Below are 24,403 nucleotides of genomic sequence, written 5' to 3'. Positions count from 1 at the left end.
GCATTGTTGCCATGTCATTCGTATTTTGTTCAACATACAGAGCTACATAAACTGTTCACTTTCTTTATTGAGCCGCATCAAGAATTCTCTGTAGCAATCACTTTCCCAGAGGTAGAAATACATTCCTTTCAGCTACAGTGCAACACTTTATTCTGTAATTTATACCTCTCATACACAAGTAGTGTTAAGAAAATAGGAATTTTGTAATTTCATGAGTTGTATTAGCCCAATTCATATGATTTCTTGTTGTTGTGTTCTGTCAGAAACATATCAATACACTGATAGTCATATTGGATGTTTAGCCTGCTGTCAATCGTCAAGGTGGTTACATGTGTTTGCTTACAAGTGGCAATTATTGGTTTGTTTTAAAAATGGTTCAGAGAATTTTGCTCTAAAGATTGAACAACATGTAATTTTTTGTTAGAAATGTTGAATATTGCTTTTGGTGAGTCCGCTATGAGTAAAACAAGGGTTTATGAGGAGTTTCCAAGTTTCCAAGCTGGATATGAAGACGTTGAATGTAACAAGTGTAACGGACACCGTAGCACAACAACAACCGATAAAAATATGGAAAAAGTGAAAGAAATGATAATGAATGAGCACCAAATCTCAATTAAAGAAGTTGCTGATGATGTTGGCCCATCACTTGGCTCATGCCATGAAATCTTTGTGGATGTTTTGTGTATGAAACATGTGACAGCAAAATTTGTGCCATGTGAATCTGCTCACACTTCATTGCTCGTTTGTGAAATTTTAGTGAAAAACAAGATTATAATTATGCTAAGGCCTGCATATTCACCAGATATGGCCCCTTGCAGATTCTTTCTGTTTCCAGTAATAAAGAGAACCTTAAAGGGCAATCATTTTACAAGCATAGCTCAGTTAAAAGCACATCACTGAAAGAGCTAAGTGCTGTCCCAAAGACAGAGTTCCGGAAGTGTTTCAAAGATTGGAAGAACTACTGGCATAAGTGTATAACATTTAACGGGGACTACTTTGAAAGCGATAACATTAATGTAGATTAATAAATGAAATTACTTCCAAAAACCAAAAAATTCCTGATACTTTCGGAACACACCTAGTATACTTTCCTCAGATTCGTCTGCACTATCAACAACAATATTAGCCTTAGCTCCAACACTTGGAAAAATCAACCATTCACAGATAGAACCAAACCAGCAGTAACAGCTTTTCGCTGCCACAACAATGTGGATATGTGCTCTGGCTTGGGTTGGGCTCATCTTCCAATCACTTGTAGAAATACTGGGATCACATTTTCCTAAACTAATGTCCCCTCCACTCTAGTGGAGAATGATGCAAGCATAATAATCTTCATTGAAACTAGGGCCGCAACTGCAATGAATTGTGCAGATGATTAATGCCACCTGCAGCCGTCATTTTTTTCTTTATTCATTGTACAATTGCACTATTTCAACATTAGACCATTATCAAGTACCCTATTGAACAGAAGCAATGACAGTGGATTAGGAATCAGTAAAAAGTTAAACGTAGTAACAGGTTATATCTCTTCATGGGACACCAACTTAATGTACTGATCATTCAGGCAGAGAGGCTTGTGCGTTCGCATAAAACTGAGGGCTATGCTGATTGTAGTACAGCTACTGACAGGGTCCCCCATGCCGGATATGCCTCAGAGGATGAAACACACTAAAAACATCCCAAAATGCCCCATCTCTCGCAAATCTACTCCCACAGTCCTTCTCATATTACCAAGATATCCTACCCAATGTGTGATGTGATTTGCACTGATGGGTGTCTGGCACATGGGAACATTAATGGAACTTCAGGGATACTGGGTGACCAGCCTGAATAATTAAGCATTACACCGCGTGGGGATCCATGGTGTCGACCAAATAAACCACCTATTCTCATGGGATCAAATCCGCTAATACTGTAATCTAACACTGCACAATTATTTTTCCTGTTCATATGCATTAACTTACTTCCTCCCACATTTATAGCAAGTTGATATTCATCACACCAAATAGAAATTCTATCCAAGTCATTCTGTATCATGCTACAGACACTTGAAAATGATACTTTCCCATATACTACACCATTATCAGCAAACTGTTGCAGATTTCTGCTTATCTTGTCCATCATATCATCTATGTATATAGAGAACAAAAATAGTTCTATCATGTAACTTCTTGGCAGATTAAAACTGTGTAATGGACAAGGACTCTAACCCGGGACTATTGCATCTGCGTGCAATTGCTCTACCAACTGAGCTACCCAAGCACAACTTACAATCCCTCCTAACAGCTTCACTTCCACTAGATCATCATCTTCCACCTTCCAAACTTCACAGGAGCTCTCCTGCGAAACTTGCAAGACTAGCATTCCTGGAAGAAAGAATATTGCGGAAACACGGTTTAGCAACAGCTTGGGGGTGTTTACAGAAATTTTCACTCTGCAGCGGAGTGTGTGCTGATATGAAACTTCTTGGCAGGTTAAAATCGTGTGCCAGACTGCATTTCAAACTCGGCTCACGAAGTGTAAAGTTCCCGAGTTCAAGTCCCAGTCCGGGACACAGTTTTAGTCTGCCGGGAGGTTTCGTATTGGCACACACACTGTTGCAGGCTGAAAATTTCATTGCAGTCTATCATATTTCCCTGGGACACCCCTGGCGATATCATTATCCCTGACGAATGCTTGCCATCGAGGACAACATACTACTTTAGAAGTCTTCGAGCCAGTCACATTCTAGGAGGCTCATCTGTCTGCTCTGACCTCCTTTAACAATCTTCGGTGTGACACCGTGTCAAATGCTTAATGGAAATCTACAAATATGGAATCTGCCTGTCGCCCTTCATTCACGGTTCACAGTATATCATTTGAAAAAAGGGCAGAGAGAGTTTTGCCATCACGACGCTTTCTAAATCTGTGTTGATTTGTGGATAAAAGCTATTCTTTCTGAACAAAATTTATTACATACAGACTTAGAATATACTCAAGAATTCTGCAGCAACCTAACCTTAAGGATATTAGTCTGCATTTTCTATAGCCCTTGTAACATACAAGTGCAGAAGTGTGAAGTGCGCCTGACTACTCACCCCTGAGTATGCGCACATTGTCAGAGTCGAGCCTAGTGATGCTCTGTTTGCGGGCCTTCCGCTTCTGGCTACCGACAAGCTGCCGTGACGCGTCTGCCGCACTACCCACCGCAGACGCCGAGGTCACTCCCCCTGCACTCTGCAGGTGTGCCGTCGAACACAGCTGGCTTCCATCAGAGGAGGTGACCACTGCTGTCGCTTCCACAGTCAGTGTGACTCTGTTCCCTGTCGAACACAGAAACACACTAATGTGGGACTGTAAAACAAAACCTAGAAAGTATAAAGATATGAAACAAATACTAACAAAGAGAGAGAGGGGCTGGCCAGTACTTACCTCAACTCAGTACAGCCGATAGATACACATAAAACAGAACTGAAAATTTACATTCCTAGCTTTCGGAACTTTGTTCCTTCATCAGGGAGGAGAGAGGGGAAAAAAGGGAAGAAGGGAAAGTGGATTCAGTTACTCACAACCCAGGTTATGAAGCAACAGGGAAAGGTAAACAGGGAGGGTAGCAAGGATGGAGGCATGGTTGTCAGAGGGAAGCCAAAGATATTCTACTGTAAGTACTGTGCCAGCTTCAAACCAAAGAGGATGCATACAGAAGTAAATGTACCCTAATCCTATACCACATTATTTACATTCATTCCGGAAACATGCATTCACCGTAGCCAAACTGCAATCCCATATACTTTTCCTCCAGTCCTGCTTAACCTTTGGAATTACCCCTAAAGGGCTTACCTTAAAAGTTCCCATCTCCGGGTGCAATTCCTCCTTCCACCAGTCTCTCCTGGACTTCCAGAACCTTCAATCCTTAGCCCTTACCCAACTTGTCCTGAATCTCTACACTACTTCATGTAACCACCACTCTCAACAGCTCCTATCTCTCTTCAAAGTCCTCCACCTCTCAAACCCTTGCTTGGAGAACACACTGAGGAACATCATCCTAGAAGCCAGCTGCAAACTTGAGTTCCATGCCACACACCACCTGAAAAAACTATCCACAGTGCTAGTGCAACACCTAAGAAGTGGGGTCCCTCTCCCTATCCCTCACAAACACCAACCACAACAGAACCTTCAACAAACCCCCCCTCATAGCCAACAAACCTAGCCTAGCCACCCTACTCAATCTCCCCATCCCAGCACATACCCCACACAGACCAAATCTCAACTATAACCACAGTCAAATGCCACATATCACCAGTCCCAATTCAGTCCTAAACCTCTCATCCAGATCCCTCTCTCCTACAGAGACATCTGTTCTATCAAAAGGCTTAACCTTTAGCCCCACACCTAAATTCAACCACACTGCCCTGGTTAAAGATCTCCTCTCATTCACCCGGAACCTCAACTGGAAATATCACTTCACTACCCAAACACAGCCCCCAAGTACTAGACCCAGTGTTGAACCCTGTCTAGAACAGTTCCGACTGCCTTCTCAAAGGGATCCTCCTCCCCTCCCCCAAAACCATCCCTTGCAGACATTTCAGGAATTCCTCACATCCAGTGTTGCCTCCCAGTCCTTCTTGAAGAACATCCCGACAACCCCCAACATCACCCCAGCTGAATCCCATGCCATTAAGGAGCTGAAAATAGACCGCTCTATTGTCATCCTCCCGGCGGATAAAGGCTCCACAACTGTCGTACTTGACCGTGTGGAGTATGTGGCAGAAGGACTGCGTCAACTCTCTGACACCTCAACCTACAAAGCTGTTACCCAGGATCCCATTCCCTCCATCCAGACTGAGCTGCAAAAAATCCTAAAAATCCAAGGTCCCTCACAATGCCTCACAACGGCTTCCATAGACTTACTCACTCCACCTGAGCCACGTACCCCTACCTTCTACCTATTACCCAAAATCCACAAAGAGAACCATCCTGGCCGTCCCATTGTAGCAGGCTTCAAATCCCCAACCGAACGTATCTCAGCTCTGGTAGACCAGCACCTACAACCTATCACCCGCAGACTCCCATCCTACATCAAAGACACAAACCACTTCCTAGAACGCCTCAAATCCATTCCCACTCCTCTCCCACCTGAAACCTTTCTTGTCACCATAGATGCTACATCCCTTTACACAAACATCCCACATACCCATGGTCTCTCTGCCCTTGAGCACTACCTCTCCCAACGCCCACCCGAAGATCTTCCAAAAACCTCATTCCTTATCACACTTACCAACTTCATCCTCACCCATAATTACTTCACTTTTGAAGGCCAGACCTACAAACAAATCAGGGGAACGGCCATGGGAACCAGGATGGCTCCCTCCTATGCCAACCTCTTCATGGGCCGCATGGAGGAGGCTTTCCTGAAGACCCAACAGCTGCTTCCCCTGGCCTGGTATAGGTTTATAGATGACATCTTTGTGGTCTGGACTCATGGAGAAGAAACACTCCTTAATTTCCTCCATAACCTCAACTCCTTTTCGAATCTGAATTTCACCTGGTCCTTCTCCAAAACCCAAGCCACCTTCCTGGATGTTGACCTTCATCTTGTTGAAGCTCACATCCACACCTCTGTCCATATCAAACCCACAAACAAACAACAGTACCTTCACTTTGATAGCTGCCATCCTTTCCACATCAAACGCTCCCTTCCCTACAGCCTAAGTATTCGTGGCAAACGTATCTGCTCCAGTGACGAATCCCTCAACAACTACACCAATAACCTGACCAGTGCTTTCCTCTCCCGCAACTATCCTGCAGACCTTGTCCACAAACAGATTTCCCGAGCAATACATTCCTCCCCGTCCAACAACAATGTTCCTACGCCCAGACCACACAGAAGCATCCCCCTTGTCACCCAATATTATCCTGGCCTCGAAAACATCAACAAATTACTCCGCCAGGGATATGACTTTCTCAAGTCAACCCCTGAAATGAGATCATCCTTTGACAAAATTCTCCCCACACCACCCAGAGTTGCCTTTCGTCGTCCCCCTAACCTCCGTAACATCCTTGTTAAACCCTACAATATTCCCAGACTACCTTCTCTACCCAGCGGTTCCTACCCCTGTAACCGACCCCGCTGCAAAACCTGCCCCATGCATCCCCTTACAACCACCTACTCCAGCCCCGCTACTGGTAAAACATACACAATTCAAGGCAGGGCTACGTGTGAAACTACACATGTCATTTATCAACTGATATGCCTGCACTGCACAGCCTTTTACATCGGCATGACAACAACCAAACTGGCTGAGCGCATGAACGGACACAGACGAACTGTCCGCCTAGGAGATGCCCAATACCCAGTAGCAGAGCATGCCCTCCAGCATAATTCTAGGGACCTAGGAACCTGCTACACCGTATGTGCCATTTGGCTTCTCCCACCCAACACCAGTCCCTCTGAACTGCGGAGAAGGGAACTTGCACTCCAACACATCCTTTCATCCCGCCATCCCCCTGGACTGAACCTACGTTAAACAACCTCACTCCCATTCACTCTTCAGTCTTCTCCTCTTTCCCTTTCCTCTTTAGCCATTCACGCATCTTTTCATCCTACTAGTTGTGTTTATCTTTATACTATATACCTCTTTACTTCTGTATGCATCCTCTTTGGTTTGAAGCTGGCACAGTACTTACAGTAGAATATCTTTGGCTTCCCTCTGACAACCATGCCTCCATCCTTGCTACCCTCCCTATTTACCTTTCCCTGTTGCTTCATAACCTGGGTTGTGAGTAACTGAATCCGCTTTCCCTTCTTCCCTTTTTTCCCCTCTCTCCTCCCTGATGAAGGAACAAAGTTCCGAAAGCTAGGAATGTAAATTTTCAGTTCTGTTTTATGTGTATCTATCGGCTGTACTGAGCTGAGGTATGTACTGGCCAGCCCCTCTATCTCTTTGTTAGTAAAAGTATAAAGATAATCACACAACACACAAGGAGGTTAAAGAACAACTTTAATGTAATGCTTAGCTTAGCTTTTCTGAACTCTGGAGACTGGGTATTCCTCTCCAACAATCCCTTGCAGCCCACCACTCTCCTAGATTCAGTCTCTGTCAACATGCCTCCCCTTTCCCTTTTTTTACTGATGATTATCCTCTCAATACCTCTTCCTCTTTTTATCTTCATCTACCCCCTTCTCCCGCCCCCACCATCTCTCCATTTTTTGTTTTGTTTTCCCCCTTCTTTTTCTGATTTGCTCTTACAAGAATGGCTTAGAGACGCGACTCTTCAATTTTGTTCATACTTTCAGGATTTAGAGGGCGATGCCTGGACATCAATGTCCTAAAGTAATGCAATGAAATTTTGCAAAAAACTTGAAAAAAAAAATTATATTTGAAGATTTCCAAGCACCATTAAAACCTTTGTGAAGAAGCAGCCGGGCTGCAACACTGCATTCAAAGGAATACATCTGAGTATATCTCACCCCACTGCTTGAGAAACCTATTGCTTGAAAACTGGATTGATTTCATATGAGAACAATGTATGGACTTACTACTACCTGTCCCTTGACAGATGCTGCCTTGTGTTGTCCATTTATGAACTTACTTTGAAAGAAGCAGCAGGAAACTTTAATGCGACATCTTCGTAAATGACTGACACACACAGTGTGCTTTCTTTGTAATGAGATTCTTGCATCTATTTAGTTAGGTACATCCATTTGCTTTAATTCTGCTACAAATGTATCAGATTTGTTGTGTACAAAATTTTGGAAGCTCCAGAGTAAGAACTCAATGATTCTGGACTGGAGGAAGAAATATCTCAATGGGAACAGCCTGAAGTATATTTATATTCAGGAAGGCTGTAGTCTGCTACAATTTCTCATTGCTAATATTGTTGCTGGATACACCGCTACTGTAATTATGATTTAGTTTTTGATGAAGCAACATCCAATAAAAGTTTCCAAGATTTTTATTTTGGATAAGATGAAGCTATCTACTGGCAAAGCAAGGAGCTAAGAAACAAGCTGATATTGGCCTGACTGCAACATACTTCGCTGTGCGCCAGAATGCATCAGACTTTTTCAAGCAAAAGTCAATTATGTTTGAAATTGCTCAAGAACTCATGCAGCACCTTTTTTCTCACAAAGTTCATTATACTTTGTGTCATCATTATTGTTAAATTTGTAATCTATCACACAACTAAAATAATTCTAAAAAATAAACCTCGGTCTTTTTCAGTTGGCGTGCTCTACCCTTTAAGATATGTGAAACACAAATATGCCAGTAAATTGTGGCTTAAATGGCTGATTTTCTGGACGCAAAATTTTTCTCAGTAGCTGAACCTGAAAATATTAAGTACTAGACATTTCTAGATTCATCGGTACCTGTCTGTGTAGTGTAACAGATTTGTAACTGTTAAGCTGATGCTTCAAATCTCACCAGTAGCAACTTCTTTTTTTTTTCCTTTTATTTAAAATCCATGTTTGTTATCAAAAACATAAATAAACAAACAATGAATGATAGTTTCTTGAAATAGATAACATCTTTTTGTTTTTAATTACTGGTCATATGAAAACATATTAAAATTTGATAGACATGTGAAGTGCTTTTTGTAAAACGATAAAAATTATTTAAGTCAATGATCTGTTTTATCTCTAAAAATAAATAAGTATTTTCATTTCTATTTAATATTTCACATTTGTGTACCAAAATTTAATTTATTGCGATTACTCATACTTTTATGCAAATAGTAATTTAAAATAAAAATGTTAATTTTATTAAGAAACGATGATTCAATATTTGTTCATTTCTTTATTTCTCAATAAATATTGAATTAAATAAAAGTAAAACATAAATAGTCTACTAGCGAGTTTCAATTGCAAATATGTTAAGCATCGCATTCATCTGCACTTTGTTATGTTCTCGTTTTTAAGCCTTTAACCGTTGGGTTGGTTAGCAGCAGCTCACCACGCTTTTCTATCTTCTGTTTTCCTGTCGAGTGAGGCATAGGTGGTATCTTGACGATTTGGTTGATGTATTCCAGACTCAGTCTGCCTCTTGTGTTGTTCCCTTCTCCTATCCCTTCAATAATACATTCAATGACACCATCATGTCTCAGCAGATGGCTGGCCCACATGTCCCTTCTGTGTTGGAAAAGCTTCCAAACACGCCGCTTCTCTGCCTCCACTCTGTGGAGCTGCTCTTCATCTGACACCTCACCTACCCAGGCAATATTAAGCAGTTTGCAGTAGCACTTCATCTCAAAAGCTACTATTTTGCATTATTCTGCTTCTCTGAGTACCAAAGTTTCGCTTCCACACGGCAGCATACTCCTAACAACTGTTTTTGTCTGGTAGATTCAGCTTGCAGTTTACTCCTACATCTGATGTAATTTTACTCCCTAGGTAGGCTTCACAATGATAACACTCCCTGTGCAGTGTGCATACAGTCTGCTCCCGCCGACAGAGCTGTCTCAGTCTCTCATCCTTAGTACCTCAGTATGTCGCATCGGGACTCAGTTTGCATTGCACCTCAATATGTCACACTGTGCTCTAGCCTTCCACAGTGACAGTTGTCATCTTGCACCTTAGCTAGCTGTGAGGGGACATTAGTCATTACACACAATTAAAAAAAAAGCTTTGCATCACCTCGGTTCCGAGAGTTCCGGAAACTGTACAGAAAATTGGAATAGAGGTCAACACAAACATTATTTCCGTCCTTTTTATTGCTCACGAAATCCATACATTGCATGTTCTACCACCATACAATGAGATCTTCAGAGGTGGTGGTCCAGATTGCTGTACACGCTGATATCTCTAATACCCAGTAGCACGTCCTCTTGCACTGATGCATTCCTGTATTCGTCATGGCATACTATCCACAAGTTCATCAAGGCGGGTTGGTCCAGATTGTCCCGCTCCTCAACAGCAATTCGGTGTAGATCCCTCGGAGTAGTTGGTAGTTCACGTCACCCATAAACAGCCCTTTTTGGGTAATGTTGTCCGTAAACAGCCCTTTTTGGGTAATGTTGTCCGTAAACAGCCCTTTTCAATCCATGCCAGGCATGTTCAATAGGGTTCATGTCTGTAGAACATGCTGGCCACTCTAGTCAAGTGATATTGTCATCCTGAAGGAAGTCATTCACAAGATGCGCACAATGGAAACGTCAATTGCCATCCATGAAGACGAATGCCTCGTCAATATGCTGCCAATATGGTTGCACTATCGGTCGGATGATGGCATTCATGTATCGTACAGCCATTACGGTACCTTCCATGACCATCAGTGGCATACATCAGCCCCACATAATGCCAACCCAAAACAGCAGAGAACCTCCACCTTGCTGCACTCACTGGGCATTATGTCTAAGGCGTTCAGTGTGATTGGGTTGCCTCCAAACAAGTCTCCAACAATTGCCTGGTTGAAGGCATATGCGACACTCATCAGTGAAGAGAATGTGATGCCAGTCCTGAGCAGTCCATTCTGCATGTTGTTGGGCCTATCTGTACCGCACTGCATGGTGTCATGGTTGCAAAGATGGACCTCACCATGGATGTCGGAAGTGAAGTTGTGCATCAAGCAACCTATTGCGCACAGTTTGAGTCGCAACATGACATCCTGTGGCTACACGAAAAGCATTATTCAACATGGCGGCGTTGCTATCAGGGTTCTTCCGAGCCATAATCTGTAGGTAGAGGTCATCCACACAGTAGTAGCCCTTGGGCGGCCTGAGTGAGGCATGTCATCAACTGTTCCTGTCTCTGTATCTCCTCCATGTCCGAATAACATCGCTTTGGTTCACTCTGAGACGCCTGGACACTTCTCTTGTCGAGAGCCCTTCCTGGCACAAAGTAACAATGCAGATGCGATCGAACTGTGGCATTGACCATCTAGGCATGGTTGAACTACAGACAACACAAGCTGTTTACCTCCTTGCTGGTGGAATGACTGGAACTGAGTGGCTGTTGGACCCCCTCCGTCTAATAGGTGCTACTCAAGCATGGTTGTTTACATCTTTGGGCAAGTTTAGTGACATCTCTGAACAGTCAAAGGGACTGTGTCCACGATACAAAATCCATAGTTAACGTCTGTCTTCAGGAGTTATGAGAACTGGGGTGATGCAAAACTTTTCATGGTGTGTGTGTGTGTGTGTGTGTGTGTGTGTGTGTGTGTGATATGGACATAGATAAGGTTCATGAATTAGTACATGTTATTTGATTGCCGTTAACAACAGAACTTCAGATTGGACATCACTAACATTACGTAGCCAATTGGTTCCTGTAATAAAGTGTATTTTAAACATGTGTGCATTTTGTTTTGTAGTGAGAGGAAACCAACCACCCACCTATCATACCACCCTCTCCTCATCCTCTCCCCACGACCGCCCCACTCAGCCACCACAACGAGCGCACACACAGACACACAGAAAGCCTTTTAACCAAGTAGTCACCCCTATAAATCTAGTCAAGCCTTGCCGTCACTGTTTTGCTAGCCATAAGCGACAAGACTGCCCCTCGTGCAACGCGACATGTTACTCGTGTGGTAAGAAAAGTCATGTCCAGGCAGTTTGCTCACATTGGAAAAAGAATGCCAATTCTGCCCACTCTTGCAATAACAGGTCTCGTGCACATTCTGTGAATGCAGTGTTTTCAAAACCGACTATAAGTTTTAGCAGTAATTCAAGTATGGCTGTGTCCTCATCTGGCCCCAGATGCAGTGCAACGCCATTCCAACAAACTATTTGTATCACTACAAACTGCTGGCTGTCATGTTGACTTTTAATTGGACACAGGTGTTTCTGTAACTTTGCTTAATTGTGCGATGTACAAATGGTTAAGTCTCACTATCCCTGTCAAAATCTAGCACACAGCTCACTGCATACAACGGACAGGAAATCCCAGTACTTGCACGATGTAGTTTGCCACGTACTAGAGGTAGCTGTGGAGATCAAACACTGTAGACGTAGACAGAAATTGGAATACATCCAGCAAATAATTGAGGACATTGGTTCCAGGTGCTACTATGAGATGAATAGATTGGCAGAGGAGTGGAATTTGTGGTGGGCTCCATCAAACCAGTCAGAAGACTAATGGCTCAAAAAGGTAGCACAAAACACTGCAGCATTGATTGTTGCACCATGAGGGAGTAAATTCAACAGAATAACCCCATCAGTCCCAGAGGACTACTCCCATCATGTTACCAGCTGAGGGTGCAACTTCGAATTGTCTCTTTGGAGAAGTGGTGGTGCAGCACCACTCCACGGATTGCTGTGTTGTTTCCATTTCGAAGTAATGAACCAGTGTTTCACTACCTGTAATGACATTTGACAACAAATTGTCACAATCAGCCTCATAACGTACATACAGCACAGATGGTCCTTTGTTGCTCTTTGTGGTCTTGTTTAGGCAGCAACAAACCCAGTGAGCACACACCTTTTGAGTACTCCAACATGTAGACGAGTGTGTCAGCACTGCCAAGAAACGTCATGTTGTGAAGCGAGGTGTTTGATTGTGATTCACCTCAAACAGAGTGTCTGTACATTCCGACACTGCAGGGGCCAGAAATTTACGCGGCCAGCCGGCATGCAGGAGACTGGACAGGTTTGCACGACCTTGTTGCAACATGTGTTTGCTCACTGCCAGTTCTTCAGACATTCTGCAAGCATTTACGAATATCTGCAAATCTCTGGTTTTCCACAGAAAGAAACTCAATGATAATTCTCCATTAGAGACACCATTTTGACTGCTACGTGTAATGTCACCACCAATCAGAATTTCATGAATCTATAGGGACTGAAGCAGGTATATTCCACAATGTACCATTGCACACTTTTCCAACTGAAATAGGCCAAAAAAAAGAGGGTAGCATTACTTATTGAACACCCTTCATAAATAATTACAGCATTAAATCATGAAATACATTGGATGATTGTTGTAAATGCATAGGTCTTACAACTTTTATTTGTCGTCTTAACTCAAGCCCACTTGAAATTGGCTGCATAAACAAAACTATCAATAGTTGTATAAATAAACACTAACCCAAGCAAATATGGTCCTGCCAGAAATCATGCCATTCTTCAAACAATTTTTAATAATTGTGGCATCAAACTGGTGTGTGTGTGTGTGTGTGTGTGTGTGTGTGTGTGTGTGTGTGTGTGTGTGTGGGAGGGGGGGGGGGGGATTGGAATGGAAAAACTGTTGCATTGAAATCAAATCTCTGTCATTATTGAATCTCAATACGATGGGAAGATTCTAATCTTTTCAGACTGCATTTAGTAGTCATTCCTCAGGCAATGTTCTGTCACAGCTGATTTGTTAATTCCACATGTTTTACTTGGTATGTGTTTTAAGTACAATGGAGAGGATTACAATATGGCCTCATCATACACTTCTTTCTCCCTTAGCAAACACCTTCTGTAGCAAATGTCAAAAAGGCTGCCAGCAGTAAATTGGAAATATCAAAACATTGAAAACGAAAGTAAAAGGATTCCTCATTAGCTACTCCTACTGTAGTAGCCACCAGAAAGATCGCGGGAGGCGCACATTGGCACGGCGCGTCACGGACGGTAGTTGCCGCAAGTAGAGTCCCGTCCACCAGAGGGCACGCGAGAATTCGGACGCGACCTCTGCCGGCATGACAACAACAACAACCACCCAATTGTGTAATAACACTGTTCACGTTTACGTCGCACTTCACTTAGTGTAGACCGGGACTGTGTCCTAGGCATGCCCGATGTTAACTGACTGGGCACGGCTCGTGCTGCCGGAGTTGTTGTTGTTGTTGTTGTTGTTGTCATGCCGGCAGAGGTCGCGTCCCAATTCTCGCGTGCCCTCTGGTGGACGGGACTCTACTTGCGGCAACTACCGTCCGTGACGCGCCGTGCCAATGTGCGCCTCCCGCGATCTTTCTGGTGGCTACTACACCTACAATGTATCAGAATATTGGGACTGAGAGGTTCATATTGCAGTTAACACCACTGTTTAATATGAGCAAGTTTTGATTTATCAATATATTGAAAGCTAATACTCAAAAGAGGCAACCTTCATCACTTGTAGTATCTATTTTGCTGTAACTGTTTCAGTTTTACATGTTTTGTTTATTTCTCTCCAGAAATTGTTGACATTGGATATAGTGTTAGTACTAACAATTAATATGTTCAATGCAGATTTTATCATGAAGTGCATGATGAAAATGAGTTACATATGGGTACTGATCATTGTTGGTCGGCTTACTACTTCCCAGGTGGCCGAGCTGACCGTTCACTTTCCATTCGACTGACTAACCTTTGTGAGCAAGTGTAATTTCAGCTCACCTCTGGAGGGTTCTCTACTGCTTTGTCAAACCAACAGAGGACAAAACAATAGTCCCAGTTGTCAGGAGCTCTACTCTCGGTGACAGCCATCTAGCACTCAAGGACTTATCAGATTTGATACACTTAAAACTCTGCGAGGATTCCATTCGAGCGTACCTAAGTCTGAGACAACAGGGACAGATCGTTACCTGCAATGTTGCTGCCTTCAGTGCTGTCTGGAGAAACTGCCGGTGAGGGAACTGTCTGTTTCGTAGGCAGCCTGGAGTCTGGAGGTGGCAGAGGAGGGGCGACTTTCCTCTTGCGAGCCTTCTTCTTCATCTGGAACTCCTCCAGGCTGAGGGAGGGCAGCGCCTCAATCTTCTCTTCCAGATTGAAATCCCTACAAGTAAAGTTCATACCCAACAGTTCTTCCTCAGTGACAAGGGAAAGTCGTGGAGCAGCTGCAGAAGAATTCCTCTCTGCATATTGCACTACAGAAAAATAATAAATACACCAACATCTGCAGACAAAGTAACACCTCAAAAAATTTGTGTAAGTAAAGATATTCATCATATAGCCACTAAATATATTTACTTGCAAGTCATTTTGGAGCATTTATAGCTCCTTTTTCAATGCAAAAAATTCATCTAGGATTTAATAATACCCATCTTATCTTTCTAAATAAAGCTCTCTGTACAGCCCTTGAAACTACAATTTATTTTGCCTTCGCTCAAATACTGTCAAGCACCATGAGAGGGAAAGTGCTGCAAAAATACTATCAGTTAAGGTGTCTTGACTTTTACTTAACATTAGGGCATAATTTACCAGTCTGTCAGGGAAAGAAGACTGACAAGTGATAGGATTGCCTTTTAAAGTATCCACACGGTACTGTTGGTTAAGGTCCAGGTATTACATCCTACAACCATTCACCCTGGTGTGCCCTCAATTGCAAGTAATCAATTAAAAAAAATTTCATAATACAGCATACCATTCTACAACTTTGAAAAAGAAATGTTATACAGAATAGCTGTGTAGCATAATGCTTGTAACACCAGCCTCATAAGCAGGAATTAGAATTATATTAATACAGTCAGCTGCTCACGGGCGTTGACATATATCAACGGCGACATGTGAAAATGTGTGCCCGACCGGGACTCGAACCTGAGATCTCCTGCTTACACGACAGACGCTCTATCCATCTGAGCCACCAAGGGCACAGAGGATAGTGCGACTGCAGGGACTATCTCGCGCACACCTCCTGCAAGACTCTCATTCTCACCTTGTATGTCCGCACACTACATTCGTAGTGTCCCACCCCAACACACTCATTACTCGTGGAAGACACTCTTACCAAGTCCCATAAGAGTTCGGGGAATATGTGTGCATCCTCACAGAAGAAGGAGGTCATGGCCGGTATTGCCAGAATTATATACTTATTTGGATATGGTGCCTGTTCTTCCGGACATGTCCGAAGTCATAAGCAGGAGGTTGTGGGTTGATGTCTGATCAAGTGCTGTGAAATTTATTTTTATTTTTAAATTTTTTCTCACCAATTACTTGCTTTAAATGTAATCTCTTATTTATATTCCTTTGTCACTTCATTTTAATCACCATATTAACTTTTTCAATTGCTCTCATTTTTTCCTTCCCAGCATAATTTTTCTAGTCGGAATCTTTGTGCATGTGAATTTGATTATTTTTACTTATCTTTCATAATATTTAAAAATTTGAGAATGCTGACCAATTAAATGAAAAAAAAAATGAATGCAGTGGTATCAAAAATATTATTTTCATTACAAGACGCACATTTTCTTGGATGGTAAAAGTGATACAAACATCTGAAACATAAACTCTTATTGCAATATGGACAAAATAACACAGATGAAGTTTTAAGCAAAAAAGAAAAAAAAGAAAAGAAAAGAAAGAAAGTAAAACGAAATTCAAGTAAAACGAGGACTAGAAATAATGAATGCAATAACATGGACAAAAATATAGAGTAATGAAACTGAAGAAATTAAATCAATGTTAATATTGGAAATAATTAAAATCACACATACACAGCAATTCCAAGTGCAAAAAGAATTATACAAAGAAATAATGAGACCAACTGAAAAAGCTAATATGGTGATTAAAATGATGTGACAAAAGAACAGAAATAAAGAAGTACATTTAAACCAATTAATTGAATAAAATTATTGATCAAAGTCATTTTGATAAAGATATAAAAATAAAAAAAATTCGAAGCCACTTCCTAGTGTGTACAAGGTCTGTACAATAAACACTACGTTACGCAATCAGTTTGTACATTATATCTTTTTTAAAGCTGTAGAGCAACAAGTTAAAATTGAAAATTTTTTCATCAATTACTCGAAAACAAGGGCCCACCAGGACTAATGGCTGTAGGATGTGATAGCTCGGACCTTAACTTTCAATACCATATAGATGGTTTCAAGAAGTTGATCCCATCCCTGGGGACCTCTCCTAGTAAGTAAAACAAACTTCTGGTCATATTGTTACTAAATTAATCCTAAGTACTGAGGAATTTTAAATTTGTGCCATCTTTATTCTCATACATTAAATGAGAGAATATTTCTATTACTTACGCAGCACGGAATCTCTTTTTAGCAGGTGAGTCCGGCATGCTGTCTTCCAGGACATCTTTCCCGGGCTTCTCAAATTTAGATTTTACGGTGTATATCCTCTGCAAGCTGGATGACATAAGAAAAGGAAAATAAGATCTGTCGGATTGAGGAAAGCCTCATTTTCACTAAGAAAGTGGATGATTTTTAAGTTACATTTTAAGTTACATTTTAAGTTACATACTACTGAATTGCACTGCAATTAGAGTAGTGTGCAGGTACAAAAGGAAAGTGGAATGGATAAGCACAGTAGAAAACAAAGAGTTTTGCAGGACAAAACTGCTGACTGTCATTTAACTTATTGTGTGCATTTCAGTAGTGTCACTGCAGAGACTGGAATTCGATAGTAGGAAAAGGAAGAGAAAGAAAAGAAGTAGTTGAATATGGAATGGGGGTAAGGAACGAAATAGGAAGCCGGCTGGTAGAATTTTACACAGAGCATAACTTAATCATAGCTAACACTTGTTTCAAGAATCATGAAAGAAGGTTGTATACATGGAAGAGGCCTGGAGACACTAGAAGGCTTCAGATAGATTATATAATGGTAAGACAGAGATTTACGAACCAGGCTTTAAATTGTAAGGCATTTCAAGTGGCAGATGTGGAATCTGACCACAATCTATTGGTTATGAACTGTAGATTAAAACTTAAGAAACTGCAAAAAGGTTTGAATTTGAGGAGATGGGACATGGATAAACTAAAAGAACCAGGGGTTGTAGAGACTTTCAGAGAAAGCATTAAAGAACAATTGACAAGAACAGGGTAAAGAAATAAAGTAGAAGAAGAATGGGTAGCATTGAGGGACGAAGTAGTGAAGGCAGCAGAGGATCAAGCAGGTAAAAAGACGAGGGCTAGTAGAAATCCTTGGCCAGCAGAAGAGATATTGAATTTAATTCATGAAAGGAGAAAATATAAAAATGCAGTAAATGAAGCAGGCATAAAGGAATGCAAACGTCTCAAAAATGAGATTGACAGGAAGTGCAAAATGGCTAAGCAGGAATGGCTGGAGGACAAATGTAAGGATGTAGAGGAGTATATCACTAGGTGTAAGATAGATACTGCCTACAGGAAAATTTGGAGAAAAGAGAACCACTTGTATGAATATCAAGAGCTTATATGGAAACCCAGTTCTAAGCAAAGAAGAGGAAGCAGAAAGGTGGAAGGAGTACATACAGGGTCTATACAAGAGTGATATACTTGATGGCAATATTATGGAAATGGAAGAGTACGTAGATGAAAATGAAATGGGAGGTATGATGTAGACAACATTCCATTAGAACTACTGATAGCCTTGGGAGCACCAGCCATGGCTCTACCAACTGGTGAGCAAGATGTATGGGATAGGCAAAATACCTTCAGACTTCAAGACGAAAATAATAATTCCAATCCCAATAAAGGCAGGTGTTGACAGATGTGAAAATTACCGAACTATAAGTTTAATAAGTCACAGCTGCAAAATACTTGCATGAATTCTTTACAGACGAACGGAAAAACTGGTAGAAGCTGACCTCGGGGGAAGATCAGTTTGGATTCTGTAGAAATGTTGGAAGACGTAAGGCAATACTGACACTACAACTTATCTTAGAAGATAGATTAAGAAAAGGCAAGCTTACGGTTCTAGCACTTGTAGACTTAGAGAAAGCTTTTGACAATGTTAACTGGAATACTCTCTTTCAAATTCTGAAGGTGGCAGTGGTAAAATACAGGGAGCAAAAGGCTACTTACAATTTATACAGAAACCAGATGGCAGTTATAAGAGTTGAGGGGCATGAAAGAGAAGCAGTGGTTGGGAAGGGAGTGAGACAGTCTTGTAGCATATCCCCAATGTTATTCAATCTATATATTGAGCAAGCAGTGAAGGAAACGAAGGAAAAATTTGGAGTAGGAATTAAAATCCCTTGAGAAGAAATAAAAATTTTGAGGTTTGCCGATGACATTGTAATTCTGCCAGAGACAGCAAAGGACCTGGAAGAGAAGTTGAACGGAATGGACAGTGTCTTGAAAAGCGGATATAAGATGAACATCAACAAAAGAAATATGATGATAATGGAATGCTAAGGGAATTAGATTAGGAAATGAGACACTTAAAGTAGTAAAGGAGTTTTGCTATTTGGGGAGCAAAACAACTGATGAATGTCAAAGTAGAAAGGATATAAAATGTAGTGTGACTAAGGCAAGGAAAGAGTTTCTGAAGAAGAGAAATTTGTTTACATCAAGTATAGATTTAACAGCTAGGAAGTGTCTTCTAGAAGTATTTGTATGGAGTATAGCTATGTATGGATGTGAAACACAGACAATAAATAGTTTAGACAAGAAGAGAAGCTTTTGAAATGTGGTGCTACAGAAGAATGCTGAAGATTAGATGGGTAGATCACCAAGTAATGACGAGGTACTGAATAGAATTGGAGAGAAGAGGAATGTGTGGCACAACTTGACTAGAAGAAGGGATCAGTTGGTAGGACATGTTCTGAGGCATCAAGGGATCACGACTGAGTACTGGAAGGCAATGTGGAGGGTAAAAATTATAGAGGGAGACCACGAGATGTATACACTGATCAGATTCAGAAGGATGTAGGTTGCAGTAGGTTCTCGAGGATGAAGAAGGTGGTACAGGATAGAGTAGCAAGGAGAGCTGCATCAAACCAGCCTGTGGACTGAAGACCACATCATCAACTGACAATCACCAGGGAAAGTAGTCGATGAATAACAGGATTGTCAATGGATATGATAAAGTGACCCAAAGACTTGGAAACAAAAAAAAGTACTTTTAACGTTAAAAATAAAATGATAGGAAGAAAAATGACTGAAGTACAAATTAGTCTACATTTGGCTGTTGTATTTAAAAAATCATCTGCTGCAAATATTGTGTATTACTGAACAAACATACATTGTAAAGTCTGAAATATTTCACATCAAATAACTCTTGACTCATTAAAGGTATCTGTAATCTTTTTCTCACCTATATCAATCTTTTGCAGGTCTGACAAGAAAGTCCAGAGTACAAATATGAGGAGAAGTCAAAAAGTTAAGAGACTTATGAAAAAAGAAATATTTATTATAATGATAGAAAACTGAAACAAACGTAATTTTTCTATGTAACCTCCCTGCACTCCAACACACTTTGACCAACATTTCACAAGTTTTTTGATTCTGTTGGAAAAGAAGTTTTTTGGTTGCACATGTAACCAGTTTTGCACTACATCATTGACTTCTGCATTGGTTGCAAATCTTCTTCCCTTGGGTGCTTCCTTCCATATCACTTGAAGCCAAGTCTGGACTGTATGACGGGCACTAAGCAATTCGAATACCAACTCTTCTATTGTTTCGGATGTCCATTTGGCAGAATGTGGATGAGCATTATCGCTACAGAATGACACCTTTTTGCAGTTTTCACGAAGTTTGAATCTGATTGCAGGTTTCAGTTTAGTTCGCAACACATCACAATAGTTCTCACTGTTCACAGTTTCGCCTCTTGGGGTGAAATGAACGGCTACCATGCCTTTCATGTTCCAGAATAGTGTTAACATGATCTTACCAGCTAAATTTGATGTTTAAATTTCTTTACTTCTGGTGATGATGGGTGTTTCCAAACCTTGCTTGCAGCCGTACTTTTTGGTTCGTGATGATGCACCCACATTTTGTCTACAGTAACAATTTGCTGTAAAAATGCAACTCCCAAATGTTTACGAGACATGTCCATAATTTGTGCTTTAAGCTGTGCTGAGAATTCTTCTGGAACCCACCTTGCACACACTTTCCAAAAAATTTGTCTGTAATGTAAGATGGAGTATGCTGAACTATGATGGATATGTAAAGTATTGGAAAATTTTTCCACTCTGATTCGTTTGTTTACCATCACCATGCCCGCCAATGGCTTCCAAATTGTCCTCGGTTGTTGATCTCAATGGCCTGCCTGATCTTTCCCCATCACATAGAGAAGTTCTCCTCTGTTTTAAGTGCCCTATCCATTCATAGATCTTGCTTCACAATAAACAGCTGTCACCATACTGCACTTGCGTTCAACAAATCATCTACACAGGTTTAACACCTTCCACAAATAGAAAGCAATTCATTGGTGCAGATCAACACTGGAGCTGCCACGTTTCACAGTCTGCTACAATATGACGACTAAAGCAGTAATAAGAGTGGCAATGTGTTATATAGAATTGTTGCAGATGACAATACTTCAGCCCTGGATACTAGCAGTGTTACCGAGCCTTATGGTGAGAAATTGCAAACTCCTCATATTAAAATGTGAGGGTTTCTGATCTTTTGTTGTGGTTGTTTAAATAGCGACTGACGAAAAGTGTACACCATTTTCCACGAAAACCAGCATCACTGAGGGAAAGTGATGAGTGTTGTTTATGCCACTCTCAGCAGAGTTGATAGTGAAGTAAACTCCCAATCGGCATGCCATTTGAACAGCACAAAAATCCCTACACTCGGTTTACATTTACTCTGCAATTTCTTATCACACATACAAGTGGGCTATTCACTGAATTCCTGCCTTACAGATCTGCTATTGTTGCATACAAAAATACCACGGGACCACTTAAAACGACAAAGTATTGGCAGCATCTCTATGATTAATGAATGTATTATTATGACATAAATGACCATCAGTCATATTATTCTAACTACTAGTTTTTGTTGGTAAGAACTGTTCCATTTTTCACTACATAGAGTATGGCTGCACAGAACTTACTTGTCTGGACTGCTAAAACGGTTCCTCATTTCCAACGGCATGTCCATTTCGGCATCAGAACGGTCACTGCCTGACGAGACATCTCTGCTGCTGCTGCTCAATGCATTTGAGCTTCCTACAGGTGGAACTGCGACTGAAGGAAGTGCACAAGTCACATCCGAAGGTGATGTCACAGGAACCGAAGCAAGCACACCTGCACTGTGCACTGCAAGAGCACAGCTGTTGGACCTACATAACAAAACAATCACAACACGGGGCCATTAGTACAGCACTCCTGTGTTTGTGGAATACTGGCATTTTGAAAACTGATTATTGTTGCTAAACTGTAACCACACAGTATCTTCATACAAGGCATATTCAAAAAGCAGGTCATTTGCTTGTATTTAAACATTAACAGCTCACGATAAAGTTGTACAAACGAAGTGGCATCTACTGACTGTTTACAAAGCCACAGAAGCCTTTGTTTTCATTCAGTGAGTGAAAGTACACACAATAATCACTTCGAAAATCACTGGTCCCACTGGTTGTGAAGTGTGTTCTATAATTCAATTTTTGTGTTCAAGAGGATGTAAGCTGCTCAGATTCATCAGGAGTAGTATATAGCTTACAGGCCTGGAAGTGAGTGAAGGACATGTTAAACTATGGAGCCGACTCTTTAGAAATGTTCATATGAATTTAGTGATTGGAGTGACAGCCTCAACATCCAAAACACTGAAACTTTTCAATAAGTGCACCTAAAGCTGTGCTGTAACTGACAATATGTGCTCTAGCTGATTAATTTCCTCATGATGGCTGCACGACTATTTACACAACTAACATGAGTTCAGATACGACAGATTATGTGCAATGTGGGTTCCAAAAATTCTTACCAACACACACAAAGAGAATAAAATATCAAGTGAATCAGTGTTTTTAGACCACTATCAACAAGATGGAGATGATTTTCCCCATATTATTATGGGCAATGAAATGTGAATATACACCAACAACACCAACAAAGGGTCGAAGTAACAGTCAATGCAGTCAACTTATCTCCTTACTTTGGTCGAGAAATGATGGCTGCCATTCTCTGCGGGAGGGAGGGGGGGGGGGGGTGAAAATGTATTCTTTCATCTCATTTCATGGAATGGGCGTGAACAATTACAGCTGACGCTTACTGCGAAACACTCACGAAACTGAGATGCGCCATCCAAAAGCTGTAAACTGTGGCTCGTGACAGCCCACCTCCAACACAGCATGCACCCACACATCACCGCCCGTACTGACGATAAGATTCAGCATGTCCACTGGGGACTTTTTGACCATCCACGTTACAGCCCAATCTTAACATCCAGCCACTTTTGCCTCTCCCTGCACTAGAAACAAAGGCTTCGTACACAACGGTCTGAAGGTGACAAACTCAGTACTGTCAGCTGGTTCAGTTCCCAGGCAGAGAAGTTCTATGCAGGGGGGTCGAAGAAGCTGGTGCAACATTATGAAAAGTCGTGTTGTTCTCCACAGGGAAAATTATATGAAAAAATAAAGTAAGATGAAAGGAGAAAATATAAAAATGCAGTAAATGAAGCAGGCAAAAAGGAATACAAACGTCTCAAAAATGAGATCAACAGAAAGTGCAAAATGGCTAAAGGACAAATGTAAGGCTGTAGAGGCTTATCTCACTAGGGGTAAGATAGATACTGCCTACAGGAAAATTAAAGAGACCTTTGGAGAAAAGAGAACCACTTGTATGAATATCAAGAGCTCAGATGGAAGCCCAGTTCTAAGCAAAGAAAGGAAAGCAGAAAGGTGGAAGGAGTATATAGAGGGTCTATACAAGCGCTATGTACTTGAGGACAATATTATGGAAATGGAAGAGGATATAGATGAAGATGAAATGGGAGATACGATACTGCGGGAAGAGTTTGACAGCGTACTGAAAGACCTAAGTCGAAACAAGGCCCCGGGAGTAGACAACATTCCATTAGAACTAATGATAGTCTTGGGAGAGTCAGCCCTGACAAAACTCTACCATCTGGTGAGCAAGATGTATGAGACAGGCGAAATACTCTCAGACTTCAAGAAGAATATAATAATTCCAATCCCAAAGAAAGCAAGTGTTGACAGATGTGAAAATTACCGAACTATCAGTTTAATAAGTCACAGCTGCAAAATACTAATGCGAATTCTTTACAGACGAACGGAAAAACTGGTAGAAGCTGACCTCTGGGAAGATCAGTTTGGACTCTGTAGCAATATTGGAACACATGAGGCAATACTGACTCTACGACTTATCTTAGAAGAAAGATTAAGGAAAGGCGAACCTACGTTTCTAGCATTTGTAGACTTAGAGAAAGCTTTTGACAATGTTGACTGGAATACTCTCTTTCAAATTCTAAAGGTGGCAGGGGTAAAATAAAGGAAGCGAAAGGCTATTTACAATATGTACAGAAATCAGGTGGCAATTATAAGAGTCGAGGGTCATGAAAGGGAAGCAGTGGTTGGGAAGGAAGTGAGACAGGGTTGTAGCCTCTCCCCAATGTTATTCAATCTGTATATTGAGCAAGTAGTAAAGGAAACAAAAGAAAAAAAATCGGGATAGGTATTAAAATTCTTGGAGAAGAAATATAAACTTTGAGGTTTGCCGATGACATTGTAATTCTGTCAGAGACAGCAAAGGACTTGGAAGAGCAGTTGAATGGAATGTACAGTGTCTTGAATGGCAAATATAAGATGAACATCAACAAAAGCAAAACGAGGATAATGGAATGTAGTCGAATTAAGTCGGGTGATGCTGAGGGAATTAGATTAGGAAATGAGACAGTTA

At 41.3% G+C, this 24,403-nt stretch overlaps 1 protein-coding gene across 1 annotated transcript in view; it reads right to left on the bottom strand.

Annotated features, from left to right (window-relative positions):
* Positions 1–24,403, bottom strand: part of LOC126424920 (uncharacterized) — an 83,778-nt gene that overhangs the window by 3,715 nt on the left and 55,660 nt on the right. The window contains exons 8-11 of the mRNA XM_050087761.1: positions 21,601–21,828; positions 16,860–16,964; positions 14,466–14,656; positions 3,078–3,302 (exon numbers count right to left, since the gene is read on the bottom strand). Coding sequence (XP_049943718.1) covers positions 3,078–3,302; positions 14,466–14,656; positions 16,860–16,964; positions 21,601–21,828 — 749 coding nt within the window. The remainder of the gene's footprint in view (positions 1–3,077; positions 3,303–14,465; positions 14,657–16,859; positions 16,965–21,600; positions 21,829–24,403) is intronic.

The sequence above is a fragment of the Schistocerca serialis genome, chromosome 10, assembly GCF_023864345.2.
Source record: "Schistocerca serialis cubense isolate TAMUIC-IGC-003099 chromosome 10, iqSchSeri2.2, whole genome shotgun sequence".
Lineage (NCBI taxonomy): Eukaryota > Metazoa > Arthropoda > Insecta > Orthoptera > Acrididae > Schistocerca > Schistocerca serialis.
Note: the sequence above shows the minus strand (reverse complement) of the source record. Positions and strands in the feature narration are given on the sequence as shown.